The sequence below is a fragment of the Patella vulgata genome, chromosome 5, assembly GCF_932274485.2.
Source record: "Patella vulgata chromosome 5, xgPatVulg1.2, whole genome shotgun sequence".
In the NCBI taxonomy this organism is placed as follows: Eukaryota; Metazoa; Mollusca; class Gastropoda; family Patellidae; genus Patella; species Patella vulgata.
Window position 1 is genome coordinate 5,380,224 of NC_065883.2, and position 18,902 is coordinate 5,399,125.

At 39.3% G+C, this 18,902-nt stretch overlaps 1 protein-coding gene across 1 annotated transcript in view; it reads right to left on the reverse strand.

Annotated features, from left to right (window-relative positions):
* Window positions 1-160: 160 nt before the first annotated feature.
* LOC126821634 (leukocyte tyrosine kinase receptor) overlaps window positions 161-18,902 on the reverse strand; it is a 165,002-nt gene continuing 146,260 nt past the window's right edge. Inside the window, exons 12-16 of the mRNA XM_056100891.1 lie at window positions 13,631-13,781; window positions 6,165-6,287; window positions 1,846-1,996; window positions 510-659; window positions 161-192 (exon numbers count right to left, since the gene is read on the reverse strand). Of these exons, the coding sequence (XP_055956866.1) occupies window positions 161-192; window positions 510-659; window positions 1,846-1,996; window positions 6,165-6,287; window positions 13,631-13,781 (607 nt within the window). The remainder of the gene's footprint in view (window positions 193-509; window positions 660-1,845; window positions 1,997-6,164; window positions 6,288-13,630; window positions 13,782-18,902) is intronic.

Below are 18,902 nucleotides of genomic sequence, written 5' to 3' on the forward strand. Positions count from 1 at the left end.
ATAATTGTCTATCTTCCACATGATTATAAAACCAGGACGGCGGATGGAGCCTATTTTAATGATTATCTCCTTTATTCGTTCTGCTTTATTTAATTCTACGGTGGCTGATTTAGGACACCAAGTCGAGCACTTGTGATAATAAGTCGAGTGCTTGAGATACTTAGTTGAGCACTTGAGATACTAAGTTGAGTGCTTGAGATACTAAGTCAAGCACTTGAGATACTAAGTCGAGCACTTGAGATACTAAGTCAAGCCCCGAGATACTAAGTTGAGTGCTCGAGATAATTATGTCCAGCGCTCGAGATAATTAAGTCGAGCGCTTGGGATACTAAGTCGAGCGCTCAAGATAATACAATATTTCCCATTATATCTACCCCCTTCCAAGTTAAGGAGTGCTATTATTTTTTTTTTCCAGCCACCATATAAATCAGTAAAAGCATTCTTGTGCCAAAGAAAATGATTTTGAGATATCGTACCTGAATAACCACCTCCCCCTCCTCCATCTTTACATCCTCCTCCACCGCCACCAAATCCACCATTAGTGGACCACGTCTTGTCAACAAAAGTAAAAGTACAACCTGTCCCTCCCTCTGCTCCGTTAGCTAGAGATTGACCTGTCATAGTATTATCACGAGATCCATGTAACCCACCTCCAGCACCTAAAACAAAATCAAATATTATTCAAATTTAAATGTATTTTAAAGACTAGTTTGCTATAAGACTGACCGTATTGCAGAGCTTACTAAAAGACTGTATTACAGAGCTTACTAAAAGACTGACTGGATTGCAGAGCTTACTAAAAGACTGACTTGCAATACAGAGCTTACTAAAAGACTATATTACAGAGCTTACTAAAAGACTGACTGTATTGCAGAGTTTACTAGAAGACTGACTGTATTGCAGAGCTTACTGAAAGACTGACTAGATTGCAGATCTTACTAAAAGACTGACTGTATTGCAGAGCTTACTAAAAGACTGACTGAGTTTATTTTAATTAAAAACTGGCTGCAGAGCTTACTAAGAGACTGGTTGAATTACAAAGCTTACTAAAAGACTGACTGGACTGCAGAGCTTACTAAAAGACTAACTGGATTGCTGAGCTTACAAATTGACTGACTAGATTACTTGGCTTATCAGGGAGGCATGATGGCTCAGTGAGTAAGATTCTGGCTCACTAGTCGAGAAAGTTCATCGTGATTTTCCGACGTTGTTTCCTCTTGTTAGTTGCGACAAAAAAAAAAACAAGGTCCCATGTACACATTGGCATGCAGACAAATGATCCCTTAGCAGTTGGAATTTGATATAAGATTAGGCTGTAGAGCCGCTGTCCAGGAAAAATTTCCCTCATAGCACACTATAGCCCAGTAGTAGAACAGTAGGATGTTACCCCATTTCGTTTCATTTCTAAAGGCAAGTCATGATCTTATTCATATTACGTTTTAGTTTACTAATTATTATTTACCGTTGATAATGATAAGAGAATAATTGTGGAAAGGTTGTGTTATATGTGTATAATCCATTGTTTTATATATAAATTCGGGGGATTGGATGGCGCGCAGCATCATAAGATCTGTCATTGACTCAACTGGCGTGGTTCGAATTCCACGAATGGACGAATGGACGTAACAAGGAGTAGGGTCGCCTGTCCAACCTAGTGGGTTTTGTCCGGTTTCCTCTCACTACTAAAGACACCTACGTTCAAGCGAATTATTGAAATAAAATTAAACCATATGTTAGTCCCAAAACTCTCTCTCTCTCTCTCTCTCTCCATATAAATTGTGTACTCAATCGCTGAATGCCACTCAAAGATTATCATTCAAAGGTGTTTGTTAAAAACCAACTTACCAGACATATTGTCTGTTGATTTACCAGTTAATCCTGAACCACTGATAGTTATTCCCCCTGATAACATCTTAACATCATCAGTCTGATTATAAGGGAGACCACTCCCACCTCCTGCTACTATCAGTGGGTAAATTTCACCATTTGGTTTTCTCTACAACAAAAAGGGTATCTGTATAGTTTTTAGATGTATTCAGAGTTATCAAATAACATTATCTAAATCCATAATTATAGAGGCGCAAGGGAGGATGGCTGAATCATTAACGCCTTCGCATTGCATCATAAGGATTCAATTCTCTGCTTGTACGTGACAAGGAGGGAGGGTCGCCGTCGCCTGTCCAACCTTGTGGGTTTTCTCAGGATTTCCTTCCACTTCTAAAGACCCCCTATGTGCAATAAGCGAATTATTGAAATATAATTGAACCATATGTTAGTCCAGAAATGACCTAGTGTGTGTTGAGTGGACGTTAAACCCCATTTATATATAAAAAAATTCTAAAGTGGTAGATAGAGCAGTTGAGTAATCTAAATTGTCAAGCCTGGAAATAAGGTACCTGTCACAAGACAATGTCAGGCACAAATTCAGGCTAGGTCAGGCACTAAACCTCTGGTGCCTGTCATTTTGTCCGGCACTGATTTGTCTTTTTTATTGATATTATTAATACATGTCCGGCACTAAGTTGAAAATGTCAGGTACTATTTCATTAGTGCCTGACATTTTGTCAGGTACATCTAAAACCGTTATTTCCAGGCCTCAATATTGTGCATGGAAGATCATCAGGGCCCTGTTTCTCGTAATCTTAACTAAAGATAAAATCCAAATTTTAGTAGATACTTCAATTTTGATTGGCTAAGCACTAAAATCAATTTAATATTATCCAATCAAATTACTAAAATTTGTATTTTATCTTAGTTAAAATTTCGTGAAACAGGCCCCAGATCCATAAGTTTATGTCATCGTTTAAAGGGGGAAGGCTCTCCAAATTTTTTTAAAAATTTTAAAGTTATTAAAATAAATATTTATGTTTTTCCATCAGTATCTCAACTGGCCCCGAGTTCTTAAGTTAAGAATTTACTCTACTATCAATCATTGTTTATGAGAAATATCTTTGATGAAGAAACACAAAACTTTTGCACATAGTTTCTTATTGATGTATTTAATACATTAAAACAACAAAAGATCTATAAAGGTCTATATTTTAGTTAAAATAAGGAGAACAATTTTGAGTAAATTTTTAACTTAAGTCGCCTGAGAATAGAGACTTTTGGCAAGCGTAGATTTCTGGCCCGTATCGCGTATTCGTATGGATTTTGCGTGTGACGTCATCAATGTGTGTACATTTCTCATACGTGATACGTCACACATATACGGCAGCACGTATCGAACAGCTTTCATACGGAAAAGGTCCGTATAACATTGTCGTGTCCTTTTACCGTCTTTTTTACTACTTTTAGACGCTGAATTGTTGTATCGAAGCCTTTTTATGAATCTTTGTGTATTCCAGAACACGAAGGTGTATATTTGATGTGATTTTAACCATGATGGTTGATCTACGTGCTAAATTTAGGGAACGGAACCTTGCAATTCTGTAAATGATTTTATTCTGTGGTAAAGGTGTATAAACTTTCTGAAATGATACATTAGTGAAACCAACAAGAGCATCGCTAACGCAGCAATATACGTCCACATTCCTGTTTTGTTTGATATGGTCCAGTTTGCATTGAGGGTCTGTGAAATAAAACTGGGTTGTAGGACTGCTATCAGTTTAACACTTCGTTCACATTAACAGAACACAATTTTTATTTTAAAACAATCGATGTCTTTATTCCAAAAGCATGACGTTTCGAATAGGTATGCAAAGTTTCAAAAGGATCTGTTAAGAATTGCGGTCTGTAGGCAAAACACAAGACACACAAACATTAGGCGTGGCTCTGTCCCAAGGGGTCGAGCATGCACCAAAAATAATAATAGAGGTCGGCCTTAGGATTAAGGAATAAGTATAAAAAGTAGCCTTAGGCTATAAGGAATAAGTATAAAAAAGTTTTCAAGATGATCGATTAAGAAATGCGGTCCGCAAGTGACACACAGACATAAAAAAAGAAAATGGGCGTAGCTCTGCCCCTGGGGGTTGGGTATTCACCACAAATAATAGGGATGTTCCTTAGGATAGAAGGAATATGTATGCTAGGTTTCAAGGTGATACGATAAGAAATGCGATCATCGTTAGGGTATAAGCAATTCATATGAAATTTTTTCAAGACGATTGATTAAGAATTGTGGCCTGTAGGTGACACACAGACATAAAAAGAAAAGAAAATGGGCGTGGTTCTGTCCCTAGGGGTAAAAAAACCAATATGGATCATCGTTAGGGTATCAATTCATATGAAAAAATTTCAAGACGATTGATTAAACATTGTGGCCTGTAGGCGACACACAGACATAAAAAAGAAAATGGGCGTGGCTTTGCCCCTGGGGGTTGGGCATGCAACCAAAACGATAGGGATGTTCCTTAGGGTACACAGAATAAGTATGCAAAGTTTCAAGATGATACGTTAAGAAATGTGGCCTGTAGACGACAAACAAACAAATACAAAAACTGGGCGTGGCTCTGCCCCGGGGAGGCGAGCATGCACCAAAAACAATAGGGGTCATCCTTAGGGTATAAGGAATAAGTATGTAAAGTTGATACGTTAAGAAATGCGGTCTGTAGATGACAAACAAATAAATAAATATAAGGAATGGGCGTGGTTCTGCCCCTGGGGGTCGGGCATGCACCAAAAACAATAGGGATCATACTTAGGGTATAAGCAATTCATATGAAAAATTTTCAAGACGATTGATTAAGAATTGTGGCCTATAAGCGACACACAGACATAAAAAGAAAAGAAAATGGGCGTGGCTCTGCCCCTGGGGTCGGGCATGCACCCCAAACGATAGGGATGTTCCTTGGGGTACAAAGAATAAGTATGCATAGTTTCAAGATGATACGTTAAGAAATGCGGTCTGTAGATGACAAACAAATAAATAAATATAAGGAATGGGCGTGGCTCTGCCCCTGGGGGTCGGGCATGCACCAAAAACAATAGGGATCTTCCTTGGGGTATAAGGAATAAGTATACCAAGTTTGAAGAAAATCCAGTAAGAATTGCGCCCTGTAGGCGACACAAAGACACACGAAAAGAAAATGGGAAATGGGCGTGGCTCTGCCCCTGGGGGTTGGGCATGTACCCCAAACGATAGGGATGTTCCTTAGGGTACAAAGAATGTGTATGCAAGATTATAAGTTAAGAAATGTGGCCTGTAGACGACAAACAAACAAATACTAGAAATGGGCGTGGCTCTGCCCCTGGGGGTCGGGCATGCACCAAAAACAATAGGGATCTTCCTTGGGGTATAAGGAATAAGTATACCAAGTTTGAAGAAAATCCAGTAAGAATTGCGCCCTGTAGGCGACACAAAGACACACGAAAAGAAAATGGGCGTGGCTCTGCCCCTGGGGGTTGGGCATGCACCCCAAACGATAGGGATGTTCCTTAGGGTACAAAGAATGTGTATGCAAAGTTTCAAGATTATTAGTTAAGAAATGTGGCCTGTAGACGACAAACAAACAAATACTAGAAATGGGCGTGGCTCTGCCCCGGGGGGTCGGGCATGCACCAAAAACAATAGGGATCTTCCTTGGGGTATAAGGAATAAGTATACCAAGTTTGAAGAAAATCCATGAAGAATTGCGCCCTGTAGGCGAACCACAGACACACACACACACACACACACACACACACACACACACACACATACATACATACACACACACACACACACAGACAGGGGCGACGGCATAATACGTTCACATTATGAATGTGGACGTATAAAAATTGCAGTCGAGTCGAAGTCGAAGATTTTTAATAAGATTCGACATTATTTTTTTTTAATAGCTCAGCGACTGTCGGACGAATTTATTCCCTCCGGGAAATTTTCGGCTCTAATAGGCACTTGACTACTACAGATGGTGATCTTGGTCGATATCTGCCATCATGCTGTAATAGAACTAAGCTCAGCTGATCGACGCACACGTACGCGACGCGAAAATCTGCCAAAACTCTAAAACTACATTGACGCAACGTATCGTGTATACGATACGGATACGTGATACGGATGGGAAAATTCCGCGTGCCAAAAGTCTCTAATGTTTTGAGAACTCGGGGCCTGATATATAAGTTTATGTCATTGTTTTAAGGTGAGTGGCTCTCCAAATTGTTTTCTTAAATTTCAAAGTAATTGAAATGAAATTGAATATTTATGTTGTTGCAGGGGATCTCACCTGATATATAAATGTTCCTCCACCACCACCACCACCACCTCTGACAACAGGTGGTGACCTCTCACCTGTACCATTTTTTTTAACAGTGTTCATCAAACAATAAGACGATGATTCAAATCCAGCCTGAAAAGAAGAATCTCGAAAAATCAATTTAGGAAAACCCCATGTACAGGTAAAACAACCCTTCCCTTGACATAGTACGGGGGTTGTATGGCCGAATGGTTAGCATGCGCGCGCTGTATCATACGGTCTGTCATTGAGTCAACTGGCGGGGTTTCGATTCCCCGTGTGTACGTGACAAGGAGTAGGATCGACTGTCCAACCTCGTGGGTTTTCTCCGGGTCCTCCGGTTTCCTCCCACTGCTAAAGACCCTTACTCGCAAGCAAATTATTGAAATAAAAATTAAACCATATGTTAGTCCCGAAATGACCTAGTTTGTGTCAAGTGGACGTTAAACCCCATTTCTCTCTCTCTCCCTTGACATAGTACAAGAATCTCCCACTAAACATACATGGGGGGTTGGATGGCCGAATGGCTAGCATGTGCACGCTGTATCATATGGTCTGTCATTTAGTCAACTGGCGGGGTTTCGATTCCCCGGTTGTACGTGACAAGGAGTAGGGTCGCCTGTCCAACCTTGTGGGTTTTCTCCGGGTCCTCCCACTGCTTAAGACCCCTACGCGCAAGACAATTATTGATATAAAATTGAACCATGTGTTAGTCCCGAAATGACCTAGTTTGTGTCGAGTGGACGTTAAACCCCATTTCTCTCTCTCTCTCTCTCTCTCTAAACATACATTATGCAAGAGCTAAATCTGTCTACTGCAGGTCTTTCTTTAGACCTAAAATGTTATCTAAATTATTAATTAAACATTAATTAACCTATCCAGACCATAATCAACTCTAGATGGCATCGCTAGCCTGCGATCTTTAGTGGATTATTGGCAGATTTACTGCAAAACTTTTCTTCACGATTTAACGATTAAATGGATAATCGAGACTATGCTGTTTATCATACTGACTTTAGTAATGATGATCGAGGCTAGGCAGAAATTTCAAACGCTTAGTTCTCTGTTCATAGTGGACCAATTTGAATGAAATTTTCATCCAATTGTCTTTACATTATCTAGTTTTTAACTACTATAGTGAGAACTGCCAACAAGTTATCGAATCTCCCATAATGTATGCAATATCAATATCCTACATATATTCGTCAAAAAAAGTAGGGGATATTCAGAAACAATACAAAACTGCGGAAATGCACTGCTGTTTTTATTAGAGGTAACCAGTGTATGTTAATAGCAGGCCAATTGCCTACACATGAACACAAACAGTTCATATGGGCGGCTTATCTGACGGCCCCAGTTCACTCGCAAAGAGATACACCGTCAAAAGTGAAAATGGACGTTTTTGATTTTTGTCTTAATAATGAGTAATTGCTCCACCAATCCTAAGATATTCAGCAATTCGTCGTGGCATGCTCCTAATCAACCGTCCAATCACAATTTGGGGCAATCTGACCCACTCCTCTTGCAGTGCCACAGCCAATTCTTGCAGTGTTGTCGGTTGACGTTGACATCAACGAACACGTCTCCCGATCAAATTAAACGTAAAACACTAAAGCAAAGATATGCTAAACAGTAAATCTTATGCAAGAACCGATAGGAAAGCAAACATGGATAGATAATCCGGCACGTGGCAGTTTTCATCAACCCTTCCTTGAGGTGTCAAATTTGACAATGAACCCCTCCCACGTGTATGGCGCTATTGCGTGTCGCATGTGCAGCTCAGTGGTTCTGTTGGGGCGATAAGTTCTTCATCTGTGAACATACTCTCAAAGCATGTCAAATGTCCATGACTATTTATCATATCGCAACCTGCATAGGTATTTGCATTTCAATATCCCCTACTTTTTTTGAAGAGTATATTATATATTTTATTTTGTATATTATATATTTTATTTTGTATATTATATATTTTATTTTGTTATTTATCTATTTCCTATTAATTTATTTATTTAAAATTACTTATCTGCTTATTTGTACCATAACTAGAATAATATAATTAGCTTTTGTCTGTATTATATATATAATTTGACATTGTATATATATTATACACCCAAACCAGAAGGAAGCAAATTTATATACCGGTAAGCCTACTTGGCTTGCTTTTGTATCCTATTCTTTATGCTTTTTATATTGTATAATATTCTCGAAAAAATAACTGTTTATACCAATATCAATATTCATATCAAAAAAGAGAGAGAGAGAGAGAGAGAGAGAGAGAGAGAGAGAGTAGGTCAACCACGCCAGCTGACTCAATGACAGACCTTATGATACAACGTGCACGTGCTAAACATTCGGCCATCCAACCCAAAATGTGTCATTTTCAAAATCACTGGAAATGAAATGAAATGGGGTTTAACATCCTGCTGTTCTGCTCCGAACTCGGCTAATGAAGACGAGCATATGCCATACACTGTGCTATGTGGGAAATTTTGCCCGGACAGCGGCACTAGGGCCTACTCTTATATCGAATTCCAACTGCCACAGGATCTTTTACGTGCACGCCAATGTGTACATGGGACCTCGATTTTTCGTCCCATATGAACGACCCGAAATCTGTCCTTGTCAGGCCCCCCCGTCCTGCATCACTGACAAGGGGAAACCACGTCGGAAAATCTGGATGAACTTTCTCGGCCAATGCAGGGATCGAACACCCGACCTCCACGCTAGCGAGCCAGCGTCTTACCCACTTAGCCACCGTGATCCCCAAAATCACTGGAGAGAGAGAGAGAGAAATGGGGTTTAACGTCCACTCGACACAAACTAGGTCATTTCGGGACTAACATATGGTTTTAATTTTATTTACATAATTCGCTTGCGCGTAGGGGTCTTTAGCAGTGGGAGGAAACCGGAGGACCCAGAGAAAACCCACGAGGTTGGACAGGCGACCCTACTCCTTGTCATGTACAACCAGGGATTCGAAACCACGCCAGTCGTCTCAATGACAGACTTAATGATACAGCGCGCGCACGCTAACCATTCAGCCATCCAACCCCCCAAAACCAAAGGAACAATAATGATATCATTATCGATAAGTTAACATAACATGACCAGCGTTAAACTGTGATTCCTGCTTTCATTGATATGGTATTTTTTAAAATGAAGAGAATGAAATATGATGTGGTTGCAACGACTGTAATATGAAGGATATGCGTTGGGTTTGTTTTGCCAAAATTTACAGACTAATTATTAACAAAAAAGTGTGTGTGACACCGACAAAGGGGCATGCACCAATATAAATAGTTGCTTTCTTTACGTTATAAGAAATAAATATGCAAAGTTCCAAGATGATCCATTCAGGCTTGCAGTCTGTAGACAAAAAACACAAAAATTGGGTGTGGCTCTGCCCCTGGGGATTGGAGATGGAACAATAGTAGGTACAATTCTGTTATTGAAATGATTGATATGCTGAATTTGAACAAAATCTGTTCATAATTGCAACCTGTAGAGTATTTACATCAAAATATTAACAAAAAAGTGAGTGTGACACCACCCCTGGGGGATCCGGACATGCACCAAAATAAATAATTGCTATCCTTTTGGTATAACGAATAAATATGCCAAGTTCCAAGAAGATCCATTCAGAATTGCAATCTGTAGATGATAAACACAAAAATTGGGTGTGGCTCTGCCCCTGGGGTTGGACATGGACCAACATACATAGATGCAACCCTACGATGAATCATGCTGAATTTGATCTAAATCTTGGACAAAATATTAACAAAAAGTAGGTGTATAAAAAGCAATTGGTGTTTATCGACCTAATTTAAAAAAGTAAATTCTGAAAAAATAATTGGAATTGTGTTTTGAGGAATCCACCAGTATGATTCAACGTTGATGTACACAGAATCCAACTACATGGGTTGGTAACATATTGTTGTGTTAATTTAACAAAATACAAGTAAATACATGGAAAACTTTATGTTAAGTTCAGCTTGATATTTTCCAATAACCAATAATCAATAAGTTTATGGAGAAATAGTGATGATTGCGTTTGGTTTAGGTGTCTGGTCCCACACTGATCCGCAGTGAATATTTGCTAGGCCGCTACAATCACTGATAAGGATGACATCGAGGCGGCTTAATGAGCCAGAAATATTAACTTTTTTCCTGTGACAAATTAAATTCTAAAACATTTTTTTTATGTATTGGAAAAATAAATAAAGGCGTTTGACGTATTTGTAGGTAAAAATTATTTCCTGCCCGAAGCAGTAATGTCTTATGTAAACAATGCACGCGCCATTCAGCCAATGATTGACGCCGCTTGCTGTGACATCACGTGTTAAGGCAGTCATCTTTAACAGAGATATATCACTAGACTCGTAATTCTCTGTGAAACATATTGGTCTGGTCCAGGTTTGATTCTCATTTTAGGTACTAAATCACGGGAACTAACCTTCTTTTCGGGTGTCGACGAGACATTTTAAAGAAAAGAAAGAAATGGGGTTTTACGTCCACTGGAAACAAACTAGGTCATTTCGGGACTAACATATAGTTCAATTTTATTTCAATAATTCGCTTGCGTGTAGGGGTTTTTAGCAGTGGGAGGAAACCAGAGGACCTGGAAAAAAACCCACGAGGTTGGACAGGCAACTCTATTCCTTGTCACGTACAACCGAGGAATCGAAACCACGCCAGTTGACTTAATGACAGATCTTATGATACAAGCGCACGCGCTAACCATTCAGCCATCTGACACTCCCCTCCCCCCCCCCCCCCCCCCCGATGACACATTATACCTCAGGTTATCTTAGTTAACGTCCTACTGTTCTGCTCCAACTGGGCTAATGAAGACAGTTATACGCCATACAGTGTGCTATGAGAGAAATTTTGCCCAGGCAGCAGCGCCCTGGTCTAATCCCTAATCTTATCCCGAATTCCAACTGCCAAGGGATCTTTTATGTGCATGCCAATGTATACACAGGTCCTCAGTTTTTCATCCCATCCGAATGACTAGACAGCCCTCAATCATGCACCAGTACTGTATTATTCACATGCCGAATAATTAACACCAGCCAAGTGTCAGAAAGATCCCTAAGGTTCTACGGCTGTCCTGTCGGGGATCACGGTGGCTAAGTGGGTAAGACGCTGGCTCGCTAGCCTGGAGGTCGGGTGTTCGATCCCTGCATTGGCCGAGAAAGTTCACCCAGATTTTTCGGCGTGGTTTCCCCTTGTCAGTGATGCAGGATGGAGGGCCTGACAAGGACAGCTGTCTAGTCGTTTTGATGGGACGAAAAACTGAGGTCCCGTGTACACATTGGCGTGCACGTAAAAGATTCCTTGGCAGTTGGAATTCGATATAAGAGTAGGCCGTAGCGCCGCTGCCCGGGCAAAATTTCCCTCATAGCACACTGTATGGCTTATGCCCGTCTTCATTAGCCCAGGTTAGGAGCAGAACAGTAGGACGTTAAACCCCATTTCATTTCATTTCATTTCTACGGCTGTCAACATAATCAGACTGCTGAAAATGCGACAAGCCGTAGTAGAGTCGTCTGTCAGATCTCCTGGGTTTTCTACGGGTCCTAAGTATGGTAGTAAAATCAGTTGCTGCCAGTTACCAATTAAAACTACATATCCTTAGCATACTGAATTTTAGCTGCAATATTTATGAGCCGTGTGCATTGTCGTGTTCACGGCTACAATTGATATGGGAGAGCGGGGCACAGTGGGCATGATTTCTTTTTTTTAGTGAATTGAACAGAAGTGAAATCCTACAGAGAATCAGTTGAAGCCAGTCATATGTTTGATTTAAAGGGACTATCCCGAATTGAAATCCGAGTATGCATGAAAGTTAAGCGTCAAAATATAAAGAAATGGTGTATTTACCCTGTCTCAAAATTTCAGCTCAAAATATTGAGTCATTTGGACGTGAACGTCAAAACTGCTTATCCGGACACGTAACCCTTTTAAGATTTCGGGTCAATTTTTTCGTTGGGTGACCTGATAATCGATTCACGTTTCTTTAGAGGTTTATATACAGTGAATGACCCATGTGGTGTACTTGATAACGAAAGGTAAATTTCACCTACACATTATTTTTATAAAATAAGGGCTGGTTTTATCCAGACACCGCATAATACAGCTTGGGATGCCAGTCTCCATTTCCAGATGAAGATTGACGGGTTTAAGTTGTTTGAAAACGTATCAAATATATTGAGTTAGTTGCTCGGCCGTAAGTCAGAGGATTTTAAGTGATTTTAACACAAAATTAACCAGTTTTATTCTCCAAAATATTATAGGGATTGGCCCTTTAACAGTGCTTTTAAGAAGTTAATAATAGAACATTTTTTTTCGTAGATCATTGTAAAACGGAATTTTTTTGGGGGACCCAATGTGCCCCGTATCTGCGGTACACCGAGTCACATTATTGGACACAGTTGGTCATCAAGTATGTTTTTAATAAAAAAATAATGTATAGTAAACACATTGAAACTCATAAGAACTGTAAAATTAAACTTCTAATTCAAAATATGAATTTGTCTTATGACTTAACACAGATACGCAGATTAAAATTTCAAAAAACATTGAATACAAAAATCTTAAACTGGAGGAAGAAAATCCTTTATGTAAAAAGTACGGATTTGATTTTAAAAATAGCCCAAATATCCAGATTATGTCTAAAATGGACAGAAATTTTTAGCTAACCTAGAAATGCTTGGGCTCAGTGTGTCCCTCTAAGATATGACCCCCCTGTGCTCCCTCAGCAACCAAGACAGAAAATCAAAAATGACAGGGATAGTCTATTACTATCTCCTTCACCTGGGATTTCAAGTTCAGGAACTCTAACAAAATCTGGAGTAGGCTAGTCAAGCAGTTTAACCAGTCCACCATGCCCCATGGCTTACTATGCGCTGCTGTCCCCTACACTATTCAAGGCTTTGCGCAAGTAAAATTAGGTTCAATTGCAAAATTTTCAATACATATCATCACATAAGTAATTATGTTACAAATAGTGAAGATTGGAACACTGAAATCTTAATTTTAACTTAACAAATAGTTTTTCTGCATTTTCGTGGTTATGCCAGGTGCATGTTCTAATTTGGCGGCCATTTTAAAATGGACACAAATTTCGCATAGCAGTTGGGTTTAATCAAATCATATAATTATACGGTATTTATTTCAATGGGAATTGGCTTATTATATGCTAAGCTATGTACAACACAGTTTGGGGTCAGTGTAATTGGGAATTAAGGGAGTTATAGGCCAGTAAACTTTTTGTAGTCAAATGACTATAAAACTTGCTTAAAGGAAGGCCTTAGGATGATCCACTACTGTGGCTGGACCAAGACGGAAGACATCAGTAGTGGAAACATTTCTAACTACCTCGTCACAACCTTGGTTGTGTGTAGAACTGTGAACTCATATCAACAAACTTTATTCTATAATTATTCAATCCTTACCTTAAGACAAGCGCTTTCACCCTCTTGTCCAACCAAAAGGTAAAGTTTGGTTCCAGAAGTAAAGTTGAATTTTCCATGAACATAGCCACCTCGAGATAACTCAGAACCACTTTCAGTTCCTAAACCACCGGATGCTCCCACAGCCGTTATGCTTAAAAAGAGAATATTATTTATTATTTTCTGACAAAAATTTAAAGATACATTATGGAAGATGAGAGTGAGGGAGAGAAAGAACGAGAGAGAGAGAGAGAGAGAGAGAGAGAGAGAGAGTTTAACGTCTACTCGACACAAACTAGGTAATTTTCAGACATATGGTTCAATTTTATTTTAATAATTCGCTTGCACGTAGGAGTCTTTACCAGTGGGAGGAAACCGGAGAACCAGGAGAAAACTCACCAGGCAATCGAAACCACGACTGTTGTCTCAATAACAGACCTTATGATACAACATGCACATGCTAATCATTCGGCCATCCAACCCCCCCATTAGATAAAAAGCTGATCTTTCTCACTATAATAGCTAAAAACTAGATAGTGTAAAGGGAATATGCTGAATATTTCAGTCGCGCACGGGCTAACCATTCAGTCATGCAAGGGATGTCACCAAGGGCGGAATACCAGTCATTGTTTTTTGAGGCGCGCGATCGCTCGCAAGCATCTGCCATACACCTGTGTGTCGACCGAGGGGAGGTTTTTTTTCTCTATCTCCTTAAAATTGAAAATCGCTCTCCCGTCTTGTAAATCACGGACATGTGTATTTTTTTTTTTTAAAAAAGTGTGTGAAAGACTCGCATTCCGATCGCTGCCATGCTGTCATTGTGAACATTTATTTGGTGTTTTCGATTAGTGTATATGATCGCACACGGTAGTAAAATTCTGATGAACATAAAATAGATGGCACCGATGTGTCATTGGTTAATTTAACGGAAAGTAGAACTCTCACGAGACGTGAGAGATTACGAGAGATGGCATGCGAAGATTTCCAATGAGAATAATTCCGGAAGAAATAGATTATATTTTGATGAAATTGTCAAGCATTTATGATTATTTTGTGAATATGGATTATGTTTTTAAACAAAATTTATACAAGCTATAAATATTTAGAAATGTCGACAAGTATTTCTATTGGAATACCGTTAGTAGTTTTAGACAATAGCAAAAGATTTTGACCGTACGACTATGAGTACGAGTGCTATTATTTAGCAGACGATGTTTATTGTCATTTATGTAACCAGGAATGACCCCTTACATTCAGTAAAACATAATATACATAAAACTAACCACTCTTTTTAATATCAGGTCAATCTCCTCAATTTGTAAATCACTCTTCTGATCCAAACTGGGGGAGCTTTTTTAGGGGAGCGATTTTTTTCAATTTGTTCATTAAGGGGAGCTTTTTTCAGGCTCTCCTCTAAAATACAAAAAACAACGACTGGAATGGAGTAGCTCTAGACCCTCAGATCAATTTTTCACCACAGATTTATCCCAATATACTTTTCAGTCGTTGTAAAGATGAATAGTTTTTATTTTAAGTGGGGGGTTGGATGGCCGAATGGTTAGTGCATGCGCGATGTATCATAAGGTCTGTCATTGAGTCAACTGACGGGGTTTCGATTCCCTGGTTGTACGTGACAAGGAGTAGGTTTGCCTGTCCAACCTCGTGGGATTTCTCCGGGTCCTCCGGTTTTCTCCCACTGCTAAAGACCCCTACGCACAAGTGAATTATTGAAATAAAATTAAACCATACGTTGGTCCCGAAATGACCTAGTTTATGTCGAGTGGACGTTAAACCCCATCTCTCTCTCTCTCTCTCTCTATTTTAAGTTTATGGGTGGGGGTGGGGGTGTTTTCAGTCGTTGCAAAGATGAATAGTTTTTATTTTAAGTTTAGGGTGGGGGGGGGAGGGTGTGTGTGTGAAACTAATACTGTGTTGATGAGCAGATCACAGTATTATAATGGTGTGATAATCTGCCGATTGCTAAGATAATTAATGTTTTTTTAAATTAAGCACTTTAAGATCAACTAGCTAGTAAGTCGTTAACCTGTCATCACTTTTCAACCTATCATTTTGTGACAACGTAAATCCATCTATGGTTTTTGAAATTTATTATATTGTTTAACAGTTTATGCATTGTTCATCTATCGACATGTCAGTTTTAATTACAACATTTGGTAGTAACTGGCCTGTCAGTACTGTATGATGATATACATGTATATTTAGGTTCTGGTATATTAATGAATTGAAGAATCATTTAAAGTCTGTTATATCCGAACAGAGAATTTACACGTAAATCTGTGGTTTATTTTGTTTAACAGATCCCGGTGGCTAAGTGGGTAAGACGTTGGCTCAATAGCCTGAAGGTAGGGTGTTCGATCCCTGATTGCACAGCTGTCTCGTCATTCGAACAGGACGAAAAACCAAGGTCCCGTGTACACATTTGCGTGCACGATGAAAGATCCCTTGACACTTGGAATTCGATATAAGAGTAGGCCGTAGTGCCGCTGTCCGGGCAAAATTTCCCTCATAACACACTGTATGGTGTTAGCCCGTCTTCATTAGCCCAGTATAGGAACAGAACAGTAGGACGCTAAAACCCAGTTTATTTCATTTCGTATTTTGTTTAGAGGGGATTGCTTTATAATTAATATCATACGGTCTGTCATTGAGTCAACTGGCAGGGTTTCGATTCCCTGGTTGTACGTGACAAGGAGTAGGGTTGCCTGTCCCACCTCATGGGTTTTCTCCGGGTCCTCCGGTTTCCTCCCACTGCTAAAGACCCCTATGCGCGAGCGAATGACTGAAATAAAATTGAACCATGTGTTAGTCGCGAAATGACCTAGTTTGTGTCGCGTGGACATTAAACTATCTTTCTCTCTCTCTCTCTCTAATTAAATTTCATATTCCACTTTGTCTAGGATTGTTTTATTGTCGACAAATAAATCTAATTCTTTCCTCCAAAGTATTTCTGATTTTATAATCCTGTCTGTAAATATTTCTTATATATTCCTAGGCGTATTATTTACTGTCAGATATCAGTATTGATATTATTTTTCTAAAAGCTTTTCAGACAAATTCGTGTTTATCGTTTGTTCGCGTTTCCGGGTAAATAATTCACAGACAGTGAAGTACAGAACGAGAAGCAGACGGGGCAATAGCCTAGAGAATCCATTCACACGGACATCCAATGAAAAAGGTGAAAATACAATTTAATTTGAATATAGTGTTTATTTCATCTGTCTTTTTTTTCTCACAATTATTATGAGGACTACCTCTACCTCTAGACTTGATTCATGGGGGAAGGCATGCAATCAAACAGTTGGCTCCGAGCATCATGAAACCTCTGCGTCATGGATGATTAAAGAATTAACATAGCGAACTCTCGGTTAATTTGAGTTTATATACTTTCGTCTCCCTATAATTTGAGTTTATTGTAATTCAGGTATAGGCAAAAAGTAGTGCCAACGATTATTTTATATTTCATTATTACTGAAAATCAATCAAATTGTTTTTATCCATCTTAACCAAATTAAATGGCACTTTTACACCAGGCATGGTATTCTCCTATTATGAAATGAAATGAAATGGTGTTTAACATCCTACTGTTCTGCTCCAAACTGGGCTAAAATACGTCATACAGAATGCTTATGCACTACGGCCTACTCTTATATCGAATTCCAACTGCCAAGGGAGATCTTTTATCTGCCTGCCAATGTGTACATCCGAAGGACTAGACAGCTGTCCTTGTCAGGCCCTCTGTCCTGCACCATGAACCATGCTCTTATTATCAAATATACTAACTGTCATCAATTACACATCAATTACTGTCCACATTCCTCTTCGAATCCATGAACAACTGACAACTCTGGTCCCTAGCAAAGGGAGTTCTCTTCTCAGTGCAGAGAGAGAGAGAGAGAGAGAGAGAGAGATGGGATTTAATGTCCACCAACACGAACTAGGTCATTTCAGGACTAACACATGGATCAATTTTATTTCAATAATTCGCTTGAGGGTAGGGATCTTTAGCAGTGGGAGGAAACCGGAGGACCCGGAGAAACCCATGAGGCTGGACAGTTGACCATACTCCTTGTCACATATAACCGGGGAATCGAAACCACGCCAGTTGACTCAATGACAGACCTCATGATGCAGCGTGCACGTGCAGTACAATGTAGTAACAATCTGATTAATATACAGGGCCCTTATTCACGAAAACTTAAACTAAGATACAATCGAAATTTTAAGAAATAATGCAATTCGATTGGCTGACCAATATGCAAATTGGATATATGGTCAGCCAATCGAATTGCAGTATTTCTTAAAATTGCGATTGTATCTTAGTTTAAGTTTTCGTGAATAAGGGCCCTGTTCTATATTTCATTTCATTTTTTTATACTTTCGATGTCCTACACTACATGAAGATATTTTATTTATTGCTGATTGATAATGCTCATTTTGATTAATGTTTTTATTGTAATTTTGTTTTATTATTAATAAATGACATTTAACACCACATCAAGATGTTTAAGTTGATTTATGGGTTGAGACACATGAGTTTTATTGGTGCATCTGTATAATGCAATTTGCAGATTTTTCTTATAGTAATAGTTTTTGATAACCTAATTATTTTTCTGGTTTCAAAACACGAGTTACGTTACAGACAGTAATAATGAACTCTCAGTTAATTTGAACTGGACCAGTTTTTTTTATTAGTCTATACTACGCTATGTACATATCCGAACCTGTAGGCCGTTCCACCCACTCCTACTGAATTTAAGAGAGAGAGAGAGAGAGAGAGAGAGAGAGAGAGCTGAAATGAAGTTTGTCGTCCTACTGTTTTGCTGCGACTTGGCTAATGAAGACAGGTATATGCCATACAGTGTGCTATGGGGGAAATTTTTCCCAGACAGCGGCGCTGCAGGCTACTCTAATATCGAATTCCAACTGTTGAGGGTTCTTTCACGTGCATGCCAATATGTACACGCCAACTGTCGATGATTAAAAGGTATATAAACAAACTACGCTACATCTTAAAACACTCATTACCTGGGTTAGAGTGAGAGAAATGGGGTTTTACTTCAACTCAACACAAACTAGGTCATTTCGGGACTAACACATGGTTCAATTTTATATCAATAATTCGCTTGCGCGTAGGGGTCTTTAGCAGTGGGAGGAAACATGAGGACCCAGAGAAAACCAACAAGGTTGGACAGGTGACCCTAGTCCTTGTCACGTACAACCGGGGAATTGAAACCACGCCAGTTGACTCAATGAC